The sequence below is a fragment of the Brassica napus genome, chromosome C1, assembly GCF_020379485.1.
Source record: "Brassica napus cultivar Da-Ae chromosome C1, Da-Ae, whole genome shotgun sequence".
Taxonomy (NCBI): domain Eukaryota; kingdom Viridiplantae; phylum Streptophyta; class Magnoliopsida; order Brassicales; family Brassicaceae; genus Brassica; species Brassica napus.
Window position 1 is genome coordinate 30,424,242 of NC_063444.1, and position 17,209 is coordinate 30,441,450.

General features: G+C 31.8%; 1 protein-coding gene across 2 annotated transcripts; it reads right to left on the reverse strand.

Annotated features, from left to right (window-relative positions):
• Positions 1–5,398: 5,398 nt before the first annotated feature.
• Positions 5,399–9,195, reverse strand: LOC106376643 (bromodomain-containing protein 2). Of its 2 annotated transcripts, none has more exons than XM_013816743.3 (8): positions 9,068–9,195; positions 8,121–8,730; positions 7,951–8,028; positions 7,385–7,619; positions 6,772–6,850; positions 6,345–6,447; positions 5,864–6,253; positions 5,399–5,790 (listed from the first exon to the last, which is right to left on the reverse strand). In XM_013816743.3, exons 2-8 carry the CDS (start codon positions 8,700–8,702, stop codon positions 5,566–5,568), a joined length of 1,692 nt encoding a protein of 563 aa, XP_013672197.2. In that variant the 5' UTR covers positions 8,703–8,730; positions 9,068–9,195; the 3' UTR covers positions 5,399–5,565. The 2 variants fall into 2 exon arrangements, with proteins under 2 accessions (XP_013672197.2, XP_013672198.2); XM_013816744.3 differs by having other exon boundaries at positions 8,940–9,132.
• Between the last annotated feature and the right edge of the window lie 8,014 nt (positions 9,196–17,209).

Here is a 17,209-nt window from a genome sequence, read left to right on the forward strand (position 1 = left end):
TTTCAATCTTTCAAAGGTAGATCTCTAAATTTTGGATATGAATTTATGTGTGTGTTTATATGTTATGTTCTAAAAAGCAATAGATTCAACATAGTGTGACTGTTTTGTTTATTTTGTAAGCATAAAATTTTCATTTTTAAAGTTTTTCTATGTTTTGTAGTCATTTGAATGTTTTTGAATTTGCAGGTTGTTATAGATCTGAGAGACTTTGAAAGACTTCTCAGAAGACTCTCGGAAGACTTCTCAGAAGACTCTCGGAAGACTTCTCAGAAGCCTTCTTAGAAAGTCTTCTAATGCATTTTATGCTAGAAGACTTCCCACGAAGTCTTCAGGAAGTCTTCGGAAGTCTTCTGCCTAAAGAGGTATAAATTTTGGATATGTATTTTGTGTGTTTTATATATTAGATTCTAAAAAATTATAGATCCAACCTAATGTGACTGTTTTGTTTAATATCTAAAAATTTATTTTTGAAGTTATTTGAATGCTTTTGAATATGCAGATTTTTCAGATCTGAGACAAATTTTGGAAGACTTCTGGGATAATTCTTGGAAGACTCTTGGAAGACTCTCAGAAGACTCTCGAAAGACTCTCAGAAGACTCTCGGAAGACTCTTGGAAGACTTCTTGGGAAATCTTCTAATGCATTTTATGCTAGAAGACTTCCCACGAAGTCTTCAGAAAGTCTTTCAAAGTCTTCTGCCCAAAGTGGTACAAAGAGATGATGTAAAGTGGAGTGCAAACTTATCTATGTTGAGGAGTAATATCTAACTGTGTAATAATTTTGTTTATGGTCTTTTTATGATTTGTATGTGTAATATTTTAGTTGTGAATTATTTTGTACACTTTAAGAGATGTTAATCAAAAGAATGGTAAATTGTTCATGTTTTGCCAAAAGTACTTGACTTCATTAAAGTTACTGATGCAACATACAAAAAATATTTTAATCAGTCTACCCAGACATAACAAAACACAACAACACAAAACTTAGTAAAATTTGTTAAAACTAAGAGAGAAGACTTCTCAAGAAACCTTAGACAAATTCACAAAAGATCAAAATTGAATTTTAAGTGAAAGTTGAAATTTTAAATCCCACGGAAGTTAAAAATTGTATCTTATGAGGAAGACAACACAAACACAGAACATCAACTTAAGAAACAAAATCATCGGAGAAGACTTCTTATGACGTCTTCTACAAGTCTTCTATGAGGAAGACTTACAGAAGACTTCTCCGTTTAGCTAGAAACATTATTAAACATCAATGTTAGTAACTTCATAATCATCACCAATTAAGTTATAAATTCGACTCAGTAGTCCCAATATTGACTAATAAACATGAATTAGCAAGAAGATATTAAATATTCATTTTAATTTTGGATAAATTTGAAGTTTAATAAAGATTTACGTAGAAGACTTCTTTTGAAGTCATGCACAAAAGGCTTCAAAAGAAGTCTACTCTGTGTAGACTTCAAAAGAAGTCTTCTATTTAGGTCATTTTTGCAATTGCAAATTTACGAAGGAAGATTTCTTAAGAGGTCTACTCTACAGAAGACATCTTCGGAAGTCTTCCTTTGTAAATATTGGCTTACTTTTGAAATTGATTTTTTTTCGAAATTCCCAGAGAAGACTTCTAAAGAAATCTTCTCGGATAAACATGTTACTTTTGAATTTGACCAAAGTTAGTCAGAATTTTGACTTTTTGTAGAAGACTTCTAGGGAAGTCTACCTGGAGAATACTTCAAAAGAAGTCTTCTCTAAGTCTTTCGGAAGTCTTCTTAATGTCGCAAGAAGTCTGTTGGGTTACTTTTGCAATTGACTATATTTGACTTTTCGAGAGAAGAATTCTTTAGAAGTCTTCCGTCGGATGACTTCTCTAGAAGTCTTCTCTCGCGGGCAAAGGTTTGACCAAAACCCATAATTAAACTCGAGAAGACTTCTAAAGAATTCTTCTCATTGATATTAAATGTTTTACTATTATTTTTCAATTGCAAAAGTAACCCACGCAGACATATTCCGGCATTGAGAAGACTTAGGGAAGACTTTCAGAAGACTTTTGTAGAAGTTTTCTCGAGGAAGACTTCCTTAGAAGTCTTCTACAAAAAGTCAAATTTCTTACCAACTTCGGTCAAATTTAAAAGTAACCTGATTATCCGAGAATTTAGAAGTCTTCTCTGGGAATTTCGAAATTTTTTGTTTACAAAGGAAAGTTAGAAGACTTCTAGGGAAGTCTTCTATTAAAAACACACAAAAGGTCAATTGCAAAACTAACCTATGCATTGACCAGAAGACTTCTTTAGAACATATCTGAAAAATAAAATATAGTTTGCGATTTCATACCTTGAACTCGTGAGATGACTTGCGTGGTTTCTCCAATCACCCAGAACTTCACCACAACAGCTACCTACTCGTTAATCACCAAGAATCGTGAGCTTATGAACCTTACATAATTTGTAATCAAAATCTTCAGTTTTTTTGATGAATTTTGAGAGAAAGTGTAAGATATGTGGTTTGTGTGGATATGAAATGAGGAGATGAGAAAAAATCGAAACTTTAGGGCATTAACACTCTCAATTTGGTAGTTCATGGTGATTGAGGTATTGATGTCAATGGCAAAGTTGTAAATATTTGGTGAAGATGAGGATGGTAAGGTAAAAGCCTTATTTTCGAGAAAAAAAAAAAAGTAAAAGCATTTTCGTGAATAACTAGAACTTCTAGGGTGAATAGTACAAAACAAAGTTTCAAAAAAAGCATAGGTTATTTTTGTGTTTGACTTGAAATTTTGAGTCATTTTTGAAAGAATCCCCTTGATTGTATGGCTTGTGTTACTATTTAGTAAAAGATAGAAATATTTGGCCAAAATATGTAAGAAAATTAAGAAGAGGCATTAGCAATGCATGTTAAATGTGATAAAAATGATAGTGAGAGAAATAAGAATAGGTTGAAGAAGATACATAATATGTGTTGAAGAAGTTAATGTGATAACTGCATGTATAATTCCACCGGGATTTGTCATCACTAAATTTTGCATCAAATTTATGAAAATTTTGCAACTGAAATTTAATTTGCATCAAAATTAAATCAGATGATAGATAAGATAGTTTAGTGATTATAAAGTGCTTTAAATATATTTTTTTGGTTAACTGATCATGAATTTATTAATCATTTAATCAAATTCATGTAAAAATATTTTAACTACTTAGGGGTGTATTCAATATAACATTTGAGGTGATTTGACTTTTAATGGAGTTTTAGATGATTTTAATAAGTTGCAGAGATTTAGGTGATTTTTGTTAAACCACTCTAGAATATAACCTAAAACCATGAGATTTGAGTTTTAATTTTTTTAACTAAGAAACTCCACTCAAACACCCTAAAATCACCTGAAAACTTTAAAACTCAACAACTTAAAATATTTTCAATAACAGTGGATTTTAGAGTACTCTACGAAATGTTAAGTTGAGTAACAGTGAATTTTAAATGAGTTTTTAAAATTCATGTTTAAATAACAGTGGATTTGTCATTTTAATACAAATCACCTAAAACTCTTGTTGAATACACCCCCTTAGATTACTATTATTAAATTATCAGTAAATCTCATGTTTCTAAAAGTATAGTACTGAGATTTTAGAATCATTTGGATTAAAAAAATTATCTTTTTAATGTTTCAAATTTATGCTATTGTATATGTAATAAATATTTTATACAATATTTATATTTGCCAATTCGGGGAGAACCACCTAGTAATTATAACATCGGGCCTAGAGGCAAAATAAATTCTAATCAAGTCAATAGCACGAACCTTCTGCATGTGTGTCATATCTGGCTATTTACTACCCTCAAGATATCATAAATAAATTGTAAAAAGCATTTTCTAAATTCTTGTGAATACAAAGTATAATAATTTGAGTCTCTCCTGAATTATATGGGATAAGATCTGCAAACCTATGGACAAAGGTGGACTGAATTTCCAAAAAACTAAGTATTTTAAACCTCAATATCCCTCCTAACTAGAGTACATAAAAGTAGTTAATATCGTTATACAAAGCCACTGAAATTAGCAGCTCGAATTCTCTCTGCTATGGCTGGAAGAGTCGAAGGAATCTTGAAAAAAGGGGGAGGGGTTATGAGGTACATGAATGGATCAGGATTTAATATGATATTTTGAATTAATCCTTGGACCCCGGTGATGACCCTGAGACCTGCATTGCATAATGGCGTTTAATTTGATCCAACATCTGCTGTAACCTATGTTGCACGGAAGCTTCATCGGATGTCCGCTTTCCACTTCGGAACCGGAATCGGAATCAGAATCTTGTGGAAGCTTACAAAATCTCGCTTCCAAAACGCTTCTAAAATATTCTCTTTAAAAATACGTTTGAAGCTTACGATTCCGTTTTGGAATCACGCTTTCGTTCTTTAAAAAAGAACACAATGTCTTACATCAATAAAAATATAAAATTATAGTTTTTATTTAAATAAAATCCAAATTTTAATAGTATTGAATAGAGAACATAAATATACAGATATTAAAATTAATACTATAAATATCTTTATGCATTGAGATTTTTATTAAAGATAAATCATATATTCAAATATATTATGTCAATTAATTATAAAATATTAAAACTAATTAATACAATAATTTATTTTTAATTTAATTTATGTTTATTTTCATAGTTTTAATCTGAATCATTTCAAAATTATTATAAATGAATAAATGCTTTATTTTAAATCTAAACAATATAATTTTATTTTTTTTAAAAAAAATTGTATATATGTATATATATATATATATATATATTTACGTTTCCAACACGTACCCGCTTCCTAATTTTTTTTAAAAATCTCGTTTCTGCGCTTCCATACGCTTCCGCGTACCCGTTTCCGTTTCCATGTAATATGTTTAAATTAGCATGTTTAATTTTCTTTGCTATGGTTTATGGTTTTTTTTTAAAGAGGAGGCTTAATTCTCTTTCGTTATTGTTGTGTTCTAAAAAATATGGCCATATACCACTAATATATTTTGTTATGTCACAATTATTATAACGTATTTATTGAATCGATGTTTTATGTTCTGTCATGTGATTGATAATCATTTGAATGGTATACCTTGTAAATCAATCAATGCATATTAATTTGGAAATTAATCTTGAAATTGAAAATGATTATCTTTTCCACTATAAGATGTGTACATTAACTTTGATTGGTTGAAAACAAGCAATCATGGTTTGGGAAGGAAAAAAAAACTCATTGGAAAGTCGCTTTCATGCTCTCGCATTAGTGCACTACACAACTTGACCCAACAATCAACTGGACAACTTTTAGACATTGTGTGGAATAGTTAAGTCAGTGCCTTAATTGACGTTTTATTCCCTTCTTATCGTCTCATGGCAGTCAAATCATTATGTAAAAGCGAATCCATTTTGTCTAAAAATTCATGAACAAATTGATGTTTCTGCTTTCAGTGAAAATAATCTTATGGTGTTTGACATTTGATGTATCAATCAAACGTATCTAAACAGGCAAAGCGAAGAACGATAGCTAAATACTTATGTTACATTGTGAATCCTTAACTACTACTTCTCATCAAGGCGTCCACTGCTTTGTGTAAGGAACTAGTACGATTTGAGCCTTCTGGACGTTTAAACAGTGAGTGAGGTCCGTTCCAGACAGAACTTTGATTGTTGCTTTTAGGAAAGATAGTCTCGCAAAGATTTAGCAGCTGAGGGTTTCTGAGTTGGAACTTCTCATGCATCTTAGCTCTCCATTGTTTACGCTCTAACTCCTGCAGCTCCTGCAATAATACAATTACTCTCAGTAGTGCTTGCTGCTTAATCAAAACATCATAATAAAAGGTCGGAGAGTACCTTCTGCTCCCGGAGTCGTTTTGCCTTGTCTTCCTCTTCATTCTGAGTTGATTTTGGACCTTCAACAGAAGCTAAAACAGCCAATTTCTCGGCAGCACTAGTCACGGGATCGTTACCAGTCTCTTCTGTCGATCTATCAATCGATTGAGTCTTATCCTCAACAGTCGGTTTAGTTTTAGTTTCAGTTTCCACCTCAAGGGTCTCCTCTTCCTCCACATTTTGTTTTTTATATTCACCAACTCTTTGTCTTTTTGCCACCGGACTATCTAGTTCCACGATTTCTGCTTTTCCTTGTCCAGTTTTGTTGTCAACATCAACATCCATGTCCTGCTCCTCACGCATATTAATAGATGAATTATCCACAGACGGACTTCTCACAGGTGAAGATTCCTTCAAGAAAGAATGATATTTAGTTACAGCCAATTGAAGCCAAGTACCCGGGCTGTGTGCTCTCTTTGGATAAACAAAACACATTACTAACCTCTACTGCTCCAGAATTTCCTTTTCCTTGAGAACAATGACGTTCTCTTTTACGTCTCTTCAAAATACATACCGCACACATGCAATCACTCTTGTGATGCCTTCTGCAAAGCGAAAATAATGACTATCAAATGAAACTGAATCCCATCACAAATCCCAGTAATAAAGGACATCACAAGCTCCATATTACAATTGCAAAACGTATGAACTGGGCTACAGAAAACAGAATACAATTTGACAAAAAGGAAACCAAATTCAGCTAAAGGTTGGCTAAGATTGATTATGGTTAAGCAGATCTTGTTACAGTAGCTTTGCAAAAGATAACCTCTTGTCTATAAAACCTAGGAAGACTGATGAAACGTTGAAACCAAACTATGCTTATGAGTCCCCACGTATCATTAAGGAAAACAAAAGTTTCAAAGGCATACCCATGGCGCTTCTGGCTCTTCTGCTTGGATTGACTACCTTTGGAGGATGCATTTCCACCATCCTCTACTTGAGCATTCTCTGATCGTAAATCGAAGAAACCATATAAGTTAAACCGTAAGCTATATTACTCAGCCAAAGTGCATAGCTACAAGAAACAACGCAAGTACTGTACATTGTTAACAATTTCTTAGTATTGACATACTTTTTTTTTATAGTTTAATCAAAATCTTTATACATACATCTCTCCATCTGGATATTAATAAGATAACTAGAACTGAAAAGAATGCAAACTAGACGTAAGGCTAACGATTAACTCATCCATCTAACTGCTCTCGACGAAGAAATCAGATTTCAGAAATACAGTTTTAAAAAGGGTTCTTATTCCATTATGGTGGTTACTTCATTTTTTTAACTGTTAATGCATTTCAACAGTGACTTTCATTAGCTGGAATAAGCAAGCAATGACCCTTGTCAAAAGAACAAGATAATTCAAAAGCAGAAGCTTCAAAATGTGTTCACAATGTCTACTTTATATGCCTAAGGGGAACCAGAAACGTAAAACTACACCTACCAATTTAACAATGCTAGAGAAGATTAATTTTTTAACAATACCTGCAGATTGTTCAGTATACAATCCCGCGGCAGCCCAGTACTTCATGAAATTTTTCTTCACTCGCTTCATCAGGTCCACGATATAATCGCCTTTCTTATTGTACTTGGAACAGTTATTCCAGATGTACTGGACATCCTTGTAAACATCCTCAGAATTCATGTATATGTTGCCTTTTTCAAGATTACTGCATACTGTTCCAAAATCCATAGGTGTCTTGATAATATCGAAATAGTCCTAATTACATAACCCGAAAACAGCTAAACGTGTTAGACAACAATTCTGAAACCCCTTGACAAGCAAAGAAAAGATTTAAAAGATGGGACAAGTATTATTTCCTTCACATACTGAAGGAGAAAGATGAACCCCTACCCTAAGCTAAATAACAAGACTAGTAAATGTACTAAAGAAATTTTAAGTTGAGATCAAAATGATTTTCGTCTGTTTACAAGAAAACACACAGAACTATTTACCTATGAAGGGGATGAGCTTTTCACAAGCCAAAGTTGATATGTTCACAAAATGGCGGATATATTAAATAAAGATGAAGCTAATGGATCACACTTACAGGAATGCCAAGAGCTTCTGGGTCCACAGGAAAATTAAAGGGATCAGCAGCTTCCATCTTCATAATCTTCTTGACCACCTAAGACAAATATGACACACACCATTAGGGTTGGTAATCAAGGTAAATTGTTCATTACCATAAAAAGAAGAAGAAACAAACAAGGAAGACACCGTAAGAGAATCTTCCAGTTCTTGCTTATTGTATGGCGAAATTTGATCAGTTTTCTTCTGAGAAGAAACGGGTGCACTTTCTGGTTGAAGCTTCTTGACTTGAGAAGTCTCATCAGGCGTCTTCGTCTCCTTATCAAGTACAACTGCCTCTTGGGGCTTCAGGGCAGTATCAACAGCAGTCTTCTCAGAAACAGAGCTAGATCCATCAACCGCCTTCCAGGACTTGATCTTAATACCTTTCATCTTCCTATAAACGTTGAGAACTGGTTTTCGCTCAGGCAAACGAGGAGGAACAGGATCCTCTTTTTTCTCAACAGGTTTCTCAGACTCAGCTTGAGGACTAGTCAAGGGAACATCAGGTTCAGGTGCTTTCGAGGTCTTCAGTTTAACCTTAACACGCCCCACAGACTTAACCGGATCTACACTAGGTGAATTGTCAGGTGCATCAACCTCCCTTTTACTCTTCTCACACTCAGCCGAACTTTGCTCAGAGTCACTGTTTTCAACTGACTCATTCAAAGTCTCTGCTTCAGTGGACTTTTTAGACTTGTTCCCTTTCTTATGTCCTCCCTTACGCTTCATCGTCTAACAACACAGCTACGAGAGACTCCTGCAAAAAAAAAAAAAATACAAAATTCTTTAAAGCTCAAACAATCAAGGAGATTCACGTTGGACCCAGACCCCACTAGATTAGATTATCCAAATTGCAGACGAAGAACACAAACAATTTGCAATCAAGAGATCCGATATATATGCTAATCATATCACAACAATGTAATCTAGCAATCGATTCAAAACAATCTTGAATCACTCACTAACCAAGGGAGGGCGAATCTGCCGAAGAAAACACTAGATCTAGGGCAAACCAGCAGAGAAGAGAATCTTGCGGGGGAAGAAGAAGAGGAAGAGGGAGATTCAAAAAGTTGGAGGGAAACAGAGATTTTTACCAAACAAACTTAATAGACTCGACGAGACCGAGCTTTCCACTTTCGACTCGTAACTCTTCGAGCGTCGCTTATTAGACCCCAGACGATTCGGTGCTTTTTTAGAGTTTTAAGAGCTTCCCTGCAGATTTAACACTTACGTCGTCGTTTTCACTAATGGGTTTGTTATGGGCCGAGCAGAAGAGCATATGCTCCAAATCCAGAACAAAACAAGAGTCAAAAGCTCAAATATGCAAAATTTTAATGGATTTTGGACGTTACAACCCCTCTTTGTAAAGTTTGTTTTGGGTAAAACTAACTATTTTAATAAATTAAACTATCTGTCTATGATGCCGGTTTATAATTACCACTACTACAAGTAAATCTTTAGTTTATGAATTTTTTACTTTAAAGAAAACATAGTTGAGTTGTTTTTCCATTAAAGATCTAAAACTTTCAAAAATATGTAAAAATATAAAAATATTATTTAAAAATTAGCAACTTAAAATTTTAAAAGTAGCATTTTGAAAGTTTATGAAAATAGATGAGTTTGATTTATTTTGAAATCAACATTTATGTATAATTAAAATTAAAAAATCAGAAAATATAATAAAAAGTATCTAAAGATTTGCCGGTATTAGTGGTTCTTTTGACCGAGAGATAAACTAATTATTTAAAAATTTGTAACAAACATTTTCAAAATTAGCACTTCAAGTAAATTATGATGCATCGATGAAATAGATTTATTTTAAAATTCATATTATATGTGGGAGCTAAAACTCGCAACTAAAATTGTAGACATTACATGGATTTTTTGACATTACAACCCCTCGAGTAAGTTTGTTTTGGGTAAACCCCCCCCCCCCCCCCCCCCCCCCCCCCCCAAAAAAAAAAAAAAAAACTAACTAGTTTAATGAATTAAACTATATGTCTACAATACCGGTTATAATTACCACTACTACAGGTAAATCTTTAGTTTATGAATTTTTTACTATAAAAAACATAGTTGAGTAGCTTTTCCATTAAAGATCTAAAAATTTCAAAAATATGTAAAAATATTTAAAAATTAGTAACTTAAAATTTTAAAAGTAGAATTTTGAAAGTTTATGCAAACAGATGAGTTTGATTTATTTTGAAATCAACATTTATGTGGAGTTTAGGATTCTAATAAATATATAAATAAATACTTCATTTTTAAAAAACAATTTTAATTATTTTTAATTTTTTTATGTTAACTAAATATAGTTAACTCATATAAGTTAACATAAATATATATATGTTAACTAATATTGAGCTTTAGAAACTTCATTATTCATTTAAGGATTTTCAATCATATCGCCAAGATTAACCAAGCAACCATCATCATAGCTGAAACTAATAGAAATAAATAAAAAATAGTATATTAGTTTTTCTTCAACTAATTAGACTTAACTAATAAAATAAACATCCAAAAAAAATTTAATAGAATTTTGTTCAGAAGATGCTGATAAAAAAATTACACCTTGATATGTCTTGATAAAAGACTTTCATGATAAGAACAATATTATCACATTTCACAGAACAATATATATCGTCAAATAATTCTGCTTGTCTAGCTCATAGTGTTGCTTATATTTCAATTTTACTATATAGAATAGAGTTTTTGTAGAAAAAAAAAAGAAAAACTAAAATTACTTAATGGAATTGGACTAATAATTCATAGAGAAAAAGTGCTACAGTTATGAATTGAAAAATATCTTCTTATCAATAAAGTTAAAGTAACTCTTCAGAAGACGGATGTAGTTTGACTATGAACATCAGCTTTTCATATTATTGATTTACCAATTACACATATGTAACAAAATAAGTTTATATATATATATATATATGTGTGTGTGTGTATATAAATGCATGAATATTATTATCTAATTAATAGTTTTTTGTATCTTTAAGTTGAGTGAAATCTTTGTAGTTGAAATAAAAAAAATTTCACACATATGCAGTTATTTTTTTCTCAATCACTCTTATCTGAAATTTATGATCGAAGACTTTATAGTTCTTACTGCAATCTTACACATTATAAATAGAAAATGTCGATAATAATTCCTTCACATAGTTCATCTCCAAACTTTTCAAGAAGAGAATGCGCACACAACCTTGATTGTATTTTCCTATATAATAAAATATAAATTTTAATAAGAAGTTACTCCCTCCGTTCGTAAATATAAAATGTTTTAGGTATTACACACTTATTAAGAAAGTTACTTTTTACATAAAAGTATCATTAAAATTATAAAATAAAAACTACTCAACCAATTACGAAATAGAAATATTAAATTTGATCGGCTACACAGTTTTTGATTGTAATCCTTTCTGTTACAAAAAAGAAGAATAATTGTAATCCTTTTTGGATTATGATTTCTTAAACATAAAATTTACTATTTAAATAAGAAAGTTTATTATTATATGGAAATATTTGAAACACTTATTTTATATTTTTTGTTTAGATTTGAAGAAAAAAGAAAACTACAACTAAACACTTTTTAATAAAAAAAATTTGTAGAAGATTTTATAAAAGGATAATTACTATCAAATAAATTTTTAAAATTTTATATTTTCTTTTTGATTTTAGAAAACGAAAATTAGTACTAAGTAAATTACTATACAGATTTGTTTATTTTAAGAATTGTAAAAAGGAAAAAAAAATTCGAAAAAGGAAATTATTGTCAACTAAAAACTATCAAATAATCTTGGGGGATTTACTAAATATGACTCAAAACTTGATTTTGATTACAAAAATATACCCAAACTTGAATCAAATGCAAAAGTAACCCAAAAGACATGCGAAATTACAGTCAACCCCTTGTGATCAAACAAAAAAACAGAACTCATTTTTACGAATATATCCCCGCTAAGTCTTCTGGATGACGTCCATGGAAGTCGTCTGATATATTTGATCTTAAAATAATTTATAAATTTTGTAAAAAATATTTTGATAAGCGAAAAATTAAAATCATGTAATTATAAACAATTTTATAAATTAAGATATAATAAAATTGAATTGTTTTCAACATAGAAGAGTGAAAGTAGTGAATCATGATATTTTTTGGTCTAGGGTTTGACAACATATGTTGTAGTATTGTATGTATTCTTAGGGTTAGATTTTGGAAATCTTAAATGTTTTTTTGAAAAATTAAAATTTTATCTACATTTGATTATTTATGTGTATAGTAAACATTTTTTAAGTTTAATTTGATTTTATGAAGTGTTTAGTTAGTTAATTTAGTTTATGGATTATGTTTAGGGTCTAGACGACTAACATGTAAGTCTCCTGGGAAGACTTCTAACTCCTATTAAAAATATTTTAGTTTTCCGCTAAAAATATTTTAGTTTCCCGCTAAAAATATTGAAGTCTTCTGGGCGACTTACAAGTAAGTCGTCTAGTAAGTCTGCTGGTCGAAAATATTTAACCTTATTGGAATTTTTGTCTCCATATATAAAAAATTTTTACACATTCTCTCTCCTCCTCTCAAATGGATGCAACAAAAATGGTATGTTCCTCATTCTAAAACTCTCCAACCTCTCTCTAATCTCTTTGAACTTATAAACATCAAACTTTAGATCAATTTATTGTTTTTGTCTCATGTCTTTCTCACTAATTTATCTTGTTTTGCAGGTTTTTCATCACATGGTTCTCATCTTCCACTCATTTAAAGGTAGATTTATTAATTTTAGATATGTATTTTTGGGTGTTCTATAAAGGTAGATCTATCTAATATTAACTCATTTTCTCTGTTTTTAAGCCATTTGAACGTTTTTGGAGATGCAGGTTTTTCAGATCTGGATTTGGATATGCAGGTTTTTCAGATCTGGAAGACTTCTGGGCTAGAAGACTTCCAGACGACTTCAAGGAAGTCTTCCAGACGACTTCCAGGAAGTCTTCCAGACGACTTCCAGGAAGTCTTCCAGACGACTTCCAGGAAGTCTTCTGACGGAGTCTTCTCCCATGTCTCTCTTTCATAATAGATCTAAGCGTTTTGATAAGTTCTTATGTTGATTTTTCTTCATTTGGTAACCTCATGTTGCATAAAATTCATACTTTTTCCCAAACTAAAACTATCTAAACCCACTCTAATCTCTTTGACTTGAAAACACTAAACTTTATATAAATTTTTCAGTTTTGTCTAATGTCTTTCTCACTAATCTATCTTTTTGTTGCATGTTTTAATTAGATGGTTCTCATCTTCCACTTGGATATGTACTTTGTGTATTCTATAAAAGTATGTCTATCTAATTTTCCACTCATTTTCTCTGTTTTAAGCCATTTGAACGTTTTTTGATATGATATGCAGGTTTTACAGATCAGTGTTTGATATACATGTTTTTTCAGATATGGATCAGACTTTGGAAGACCTATGGGAAGTCTTCTCAGAAGTCTTCTAAAATATAATGCGCTAGAAGACTTCCAGGAAGTCTTCCAGATGATATCAAAGAAGTCTTCCAGACGACTTCCAGGAAGTTTTCTGACGGGGTCTTCTTCCATATCAAGTGGAGTCTAAGCTTGTCTTTGTAGAAGAATGATCTTTAATAGTTTTGTTTGTGGTTTGTTTTGTGATTTGCATGTGTACTCCTTTAGTTGTGATTTTTTTTTGTAAATTTGAAGAGATATTAATGAAAAAGTTTAGTAAATATGTTCATTTTCCACGACATTATCTTGCCAAAATTACTTGACATAATTGAAGTTATTGATACAACTTCAATAGCAAAATACAATAACACAAAAAAATTAATCAAATTTATTACAACTAAGGGAGAAGAATTCTCAAGAAAACTTAGTCAAATTCACAAAAGATAAAACATTACATAAGTTCAAAGCTAGAACACTTTCATTAGATACATAAATAAAAAGTATATCTTATGATATGAGAAGACACATTAAACCATGTTACTTGATATTCTTGAAGTTACTTAACACTTTTGAAAATTAAATAAACATATCTTAAAGTTACTTAACAAACTTACAAAAATTAACGTAGAAGACTTCCAATTAGCTAGAAAATTTACTAAGCATGAATGTTGGTAACCTTATAAATATCACCAATTAAGTTCCAATATTGACTAATATACATAAATTAAGAAAAAAAAATTAAAAAGTCTTTATAGTTTTAGAGAAAATGAAAGTTTATTAAACATTGACGCAGACGACTTCCACTGAGTTCGTCTGGTAGACTTCTAGGAAGTCGTCCATTTAGGTTAGTTATGCAATTGATTTTTAACCTAGACGACTTACATGGAAGTCGTCCATCTTTGTTTGTTAAAAAAAATCGAGACGACTTCCATGTAAGTCGTCTAAGGTAAACGAGTTAGTTTTGTATTTGACCAGATTGTGCCAGAAATTTGACTTTTCCTGGACGACTTACCCAGAAGTCGTCTGGACGAACATATATGGAAAAAAACTAATTTCATAGTTTCAACCAGTGAGATAACTTGTTTAGCACACAAAAGTCTTCTTCAATCACCCATAATCTCAAACAAAAGTGACCCACCAAGAATCGTAAGCTTCAATGGCTCTATGAACCATAAAAATTTTAGAATCAAAATCTTGGGTTTTTTTGGATGAATATGGAGAGAAAGTATAGAGATGTTGTTTTTGGTTCATAAGAATTGAAAAAGAAAGAGTGTAAATCGATTTTTAGGTGCATTAAGAGCTTCAAATTGGTTGTTCATGGTGGTTGGTGTATTGATGACAATGACAATATTGTGAATACTTGAGGAAGATGAGGGTGATAGAATAAAATATGCATTTTCAAAAAAAAAAGTGATGACATTTTCGTGAATAATCTGAATTTTGGGGGTGAAAGAGGCAAGTCAAAATTCCAAAAAAATATGAGTTAGTTTTATGTTTGACTTCAAGTTTTGAGTCATATTTGAAAAAAGCCCAATAATCTTTTGCTATTATCTTTGTTTAGGATTTTAAAAAAGGAAAATTACTATTAACTAATTATTTTGTATTATTATCTTATTATATTTATCTTATTAATTATGATATATGTTAACACATGTCATCATTTTAAATTTTTAATTGCTATGTGTCATCATCATGTTAATTAGCAACTTTGAAAAACTAAGCTTTATATAATAAGATAAGATATAATAATTTTCCTTCAATTTTCCTAACTATGACACTAACATTTATCTAACCATTATTTATCCAGCATAGCACTAGCAAATCAATTAAAAAGAAAATGTTTGTGGAGATATTGATTTCGATCTGAGAAGGAAAAAAAGAAAAAGAAGAAATCAAAGAAGCGGGATTTAAAGTTGGTATCATCGGCCGCATATTTTCCGTCATTACTTGATGAATCCATGAGGTTCTGAGTAGATATATTCTCATTCATTGAGAATTACAAGAGGTTCACCAATCGGAACACGCCTCTTCGTCTTCATCTAATGCCAACTAGTTCATAGCCTTTGATTCCAGTCAAAGACCATCTCTCTCTCTCTCTCTCTCTCTCTCTCTCTCTCTCTCTCTCTCTCTCTCTCTCTCTCCCCCCCCCGAGTATTGTAATTTTGTTGTTTTGTAATACACTCGTGATTATGTGATTGAGCTGTAACTTCTATGGTTTGAGAATACTCTTCTAATTTATTTGACAAAAGCTCTTTTAAAAATCATTTTCGTATTAGATCATCAAAAACTGCGTATTATTGAAGAATACAAAACCTTATTTAGAGATGATTCATGTCAGGGGTAATTAATCCAGGAAATTATTCCTCCTCCTTTGAGCAAGATGCCAATATTTTTTCTCCTGATTAGACGATTTCGTCCTCCATGTGGCATTTTCCTCATGCCTCCGAGTAAAATGGAAAACTATTACGAAAGATCAAATTTTCCACATTTTGGGATATGGAAGGTAGATAAAACTAGGGTTTCTGGACCATTACATTGTACTCATGCTCTATTGATCAATAAAACATTTTTTGGTCTATTCTTCTTGCTTTACTGTTTTTGAAATATACTCATGATTATGTGATTGAGCGGTAACTTCTAGGGTTTGAGAATACTCTTCTCATTTATTTGACAAAAGCTCTTTTAGAAATCATTTTCGTATTAGATCATCAAAAACTGCATATTATTGAAGAATACAAAACCTTGTTTAGAGATGATTCATGTCAGGGGTAATTAATCCATGAAATTATTCCTCCTGCTTAGAGCAAGATGCCAACATTTTTTCTCCTGACTAGACGACTTCATCCTCCAGGTGGCATTTTCCTCCTGCCTCCGAGTAAAATGGAAAACTATTACGAAAGACCAAATTTTCCACATTTTAGGACATGGAAGGATATAATATAGATTTTGACTACAATTAACTATAAAAGAAACTTCTAAACCCTAGAAGAGGAGGATCAACTATTGAACACTTTGACTATAGAAATATGCAGATAAAACTAGGGTTTCTGGACCATTACGTTGTACTCATGCTCTATTGATCAATAAAACATTTTTGGTCTATTCTTCTTGCTTTACTGCACAACCAGTGGCGCGGACGTACGTTCATAGGAACGAGGTCACGTGCCCCCGATTCATTTTTTTCTTTTCTTTAACTAATCCTATGATAATTACTTCTGACTTAAAAACTGTAATAGTGACCCCAACTAGTTCTAAATCTATGCTAGTGCCCCCAACTACAAACTCTCCTAGATCTGCCACTGTGCACAATTTCTTATTTTTGTAATATCCTGAAAAACACTGTTTTATTTTATCCTAATAGTTTGGAGCTAAAAGGAGGGTGATAACAAGACTACATGACGATGACCTGAAGTGAGCATGAGCTAGCCTTGGCCACCTCGTCTGACGTCACTTATGAGCCCAGATTGAATCCTTGCCGAGACTCTGTGATGAATTCAGCCCACTCCCGCAAGTAATCTCACACAATCATCTCAGAGATCCAGACCACCTTAAATAAACGATGGAAAAATAGTCCAAACAATTTTATCAGACCATACATAAGTTAGCACATCTCGAAGCCGAGATCATATTTCTCCAAGAGAAAAACTCAGGCACTCAACACTATTACACTACAAGAAAATAGCGGCATACTGAGGGAAAAAATCGTCGGTATGTCGTCGGAATAAGGCTATTCCGACGACATACCGACGAAAAAAGTCCTCGGAAATAACTCCTCGGAA

Coding starts and splice junctions, on each gene's coding strand:
- LOC106376643 (XM_013816743.3), bottom strand. CDS start 8,702: ATGAAGCGTAAGGGAGGACATAAGAAAGGGAACAAGTCTAAAAAGTCC. Junction 6,851..7,384: donor GTATACTGAACAATCTGCAG/GTATTGTTAAAA, acceptor ATTTACGATCAG/AGAATGCTCAAGTAGAGGAT. Junction 6,448..6,771: donor AAGAGCCAGAAGCGCCATGG/GTATGCCTTTGA, acceptor TTCGCTTTGCAG/AAGGCATCACAAGAGTGATT.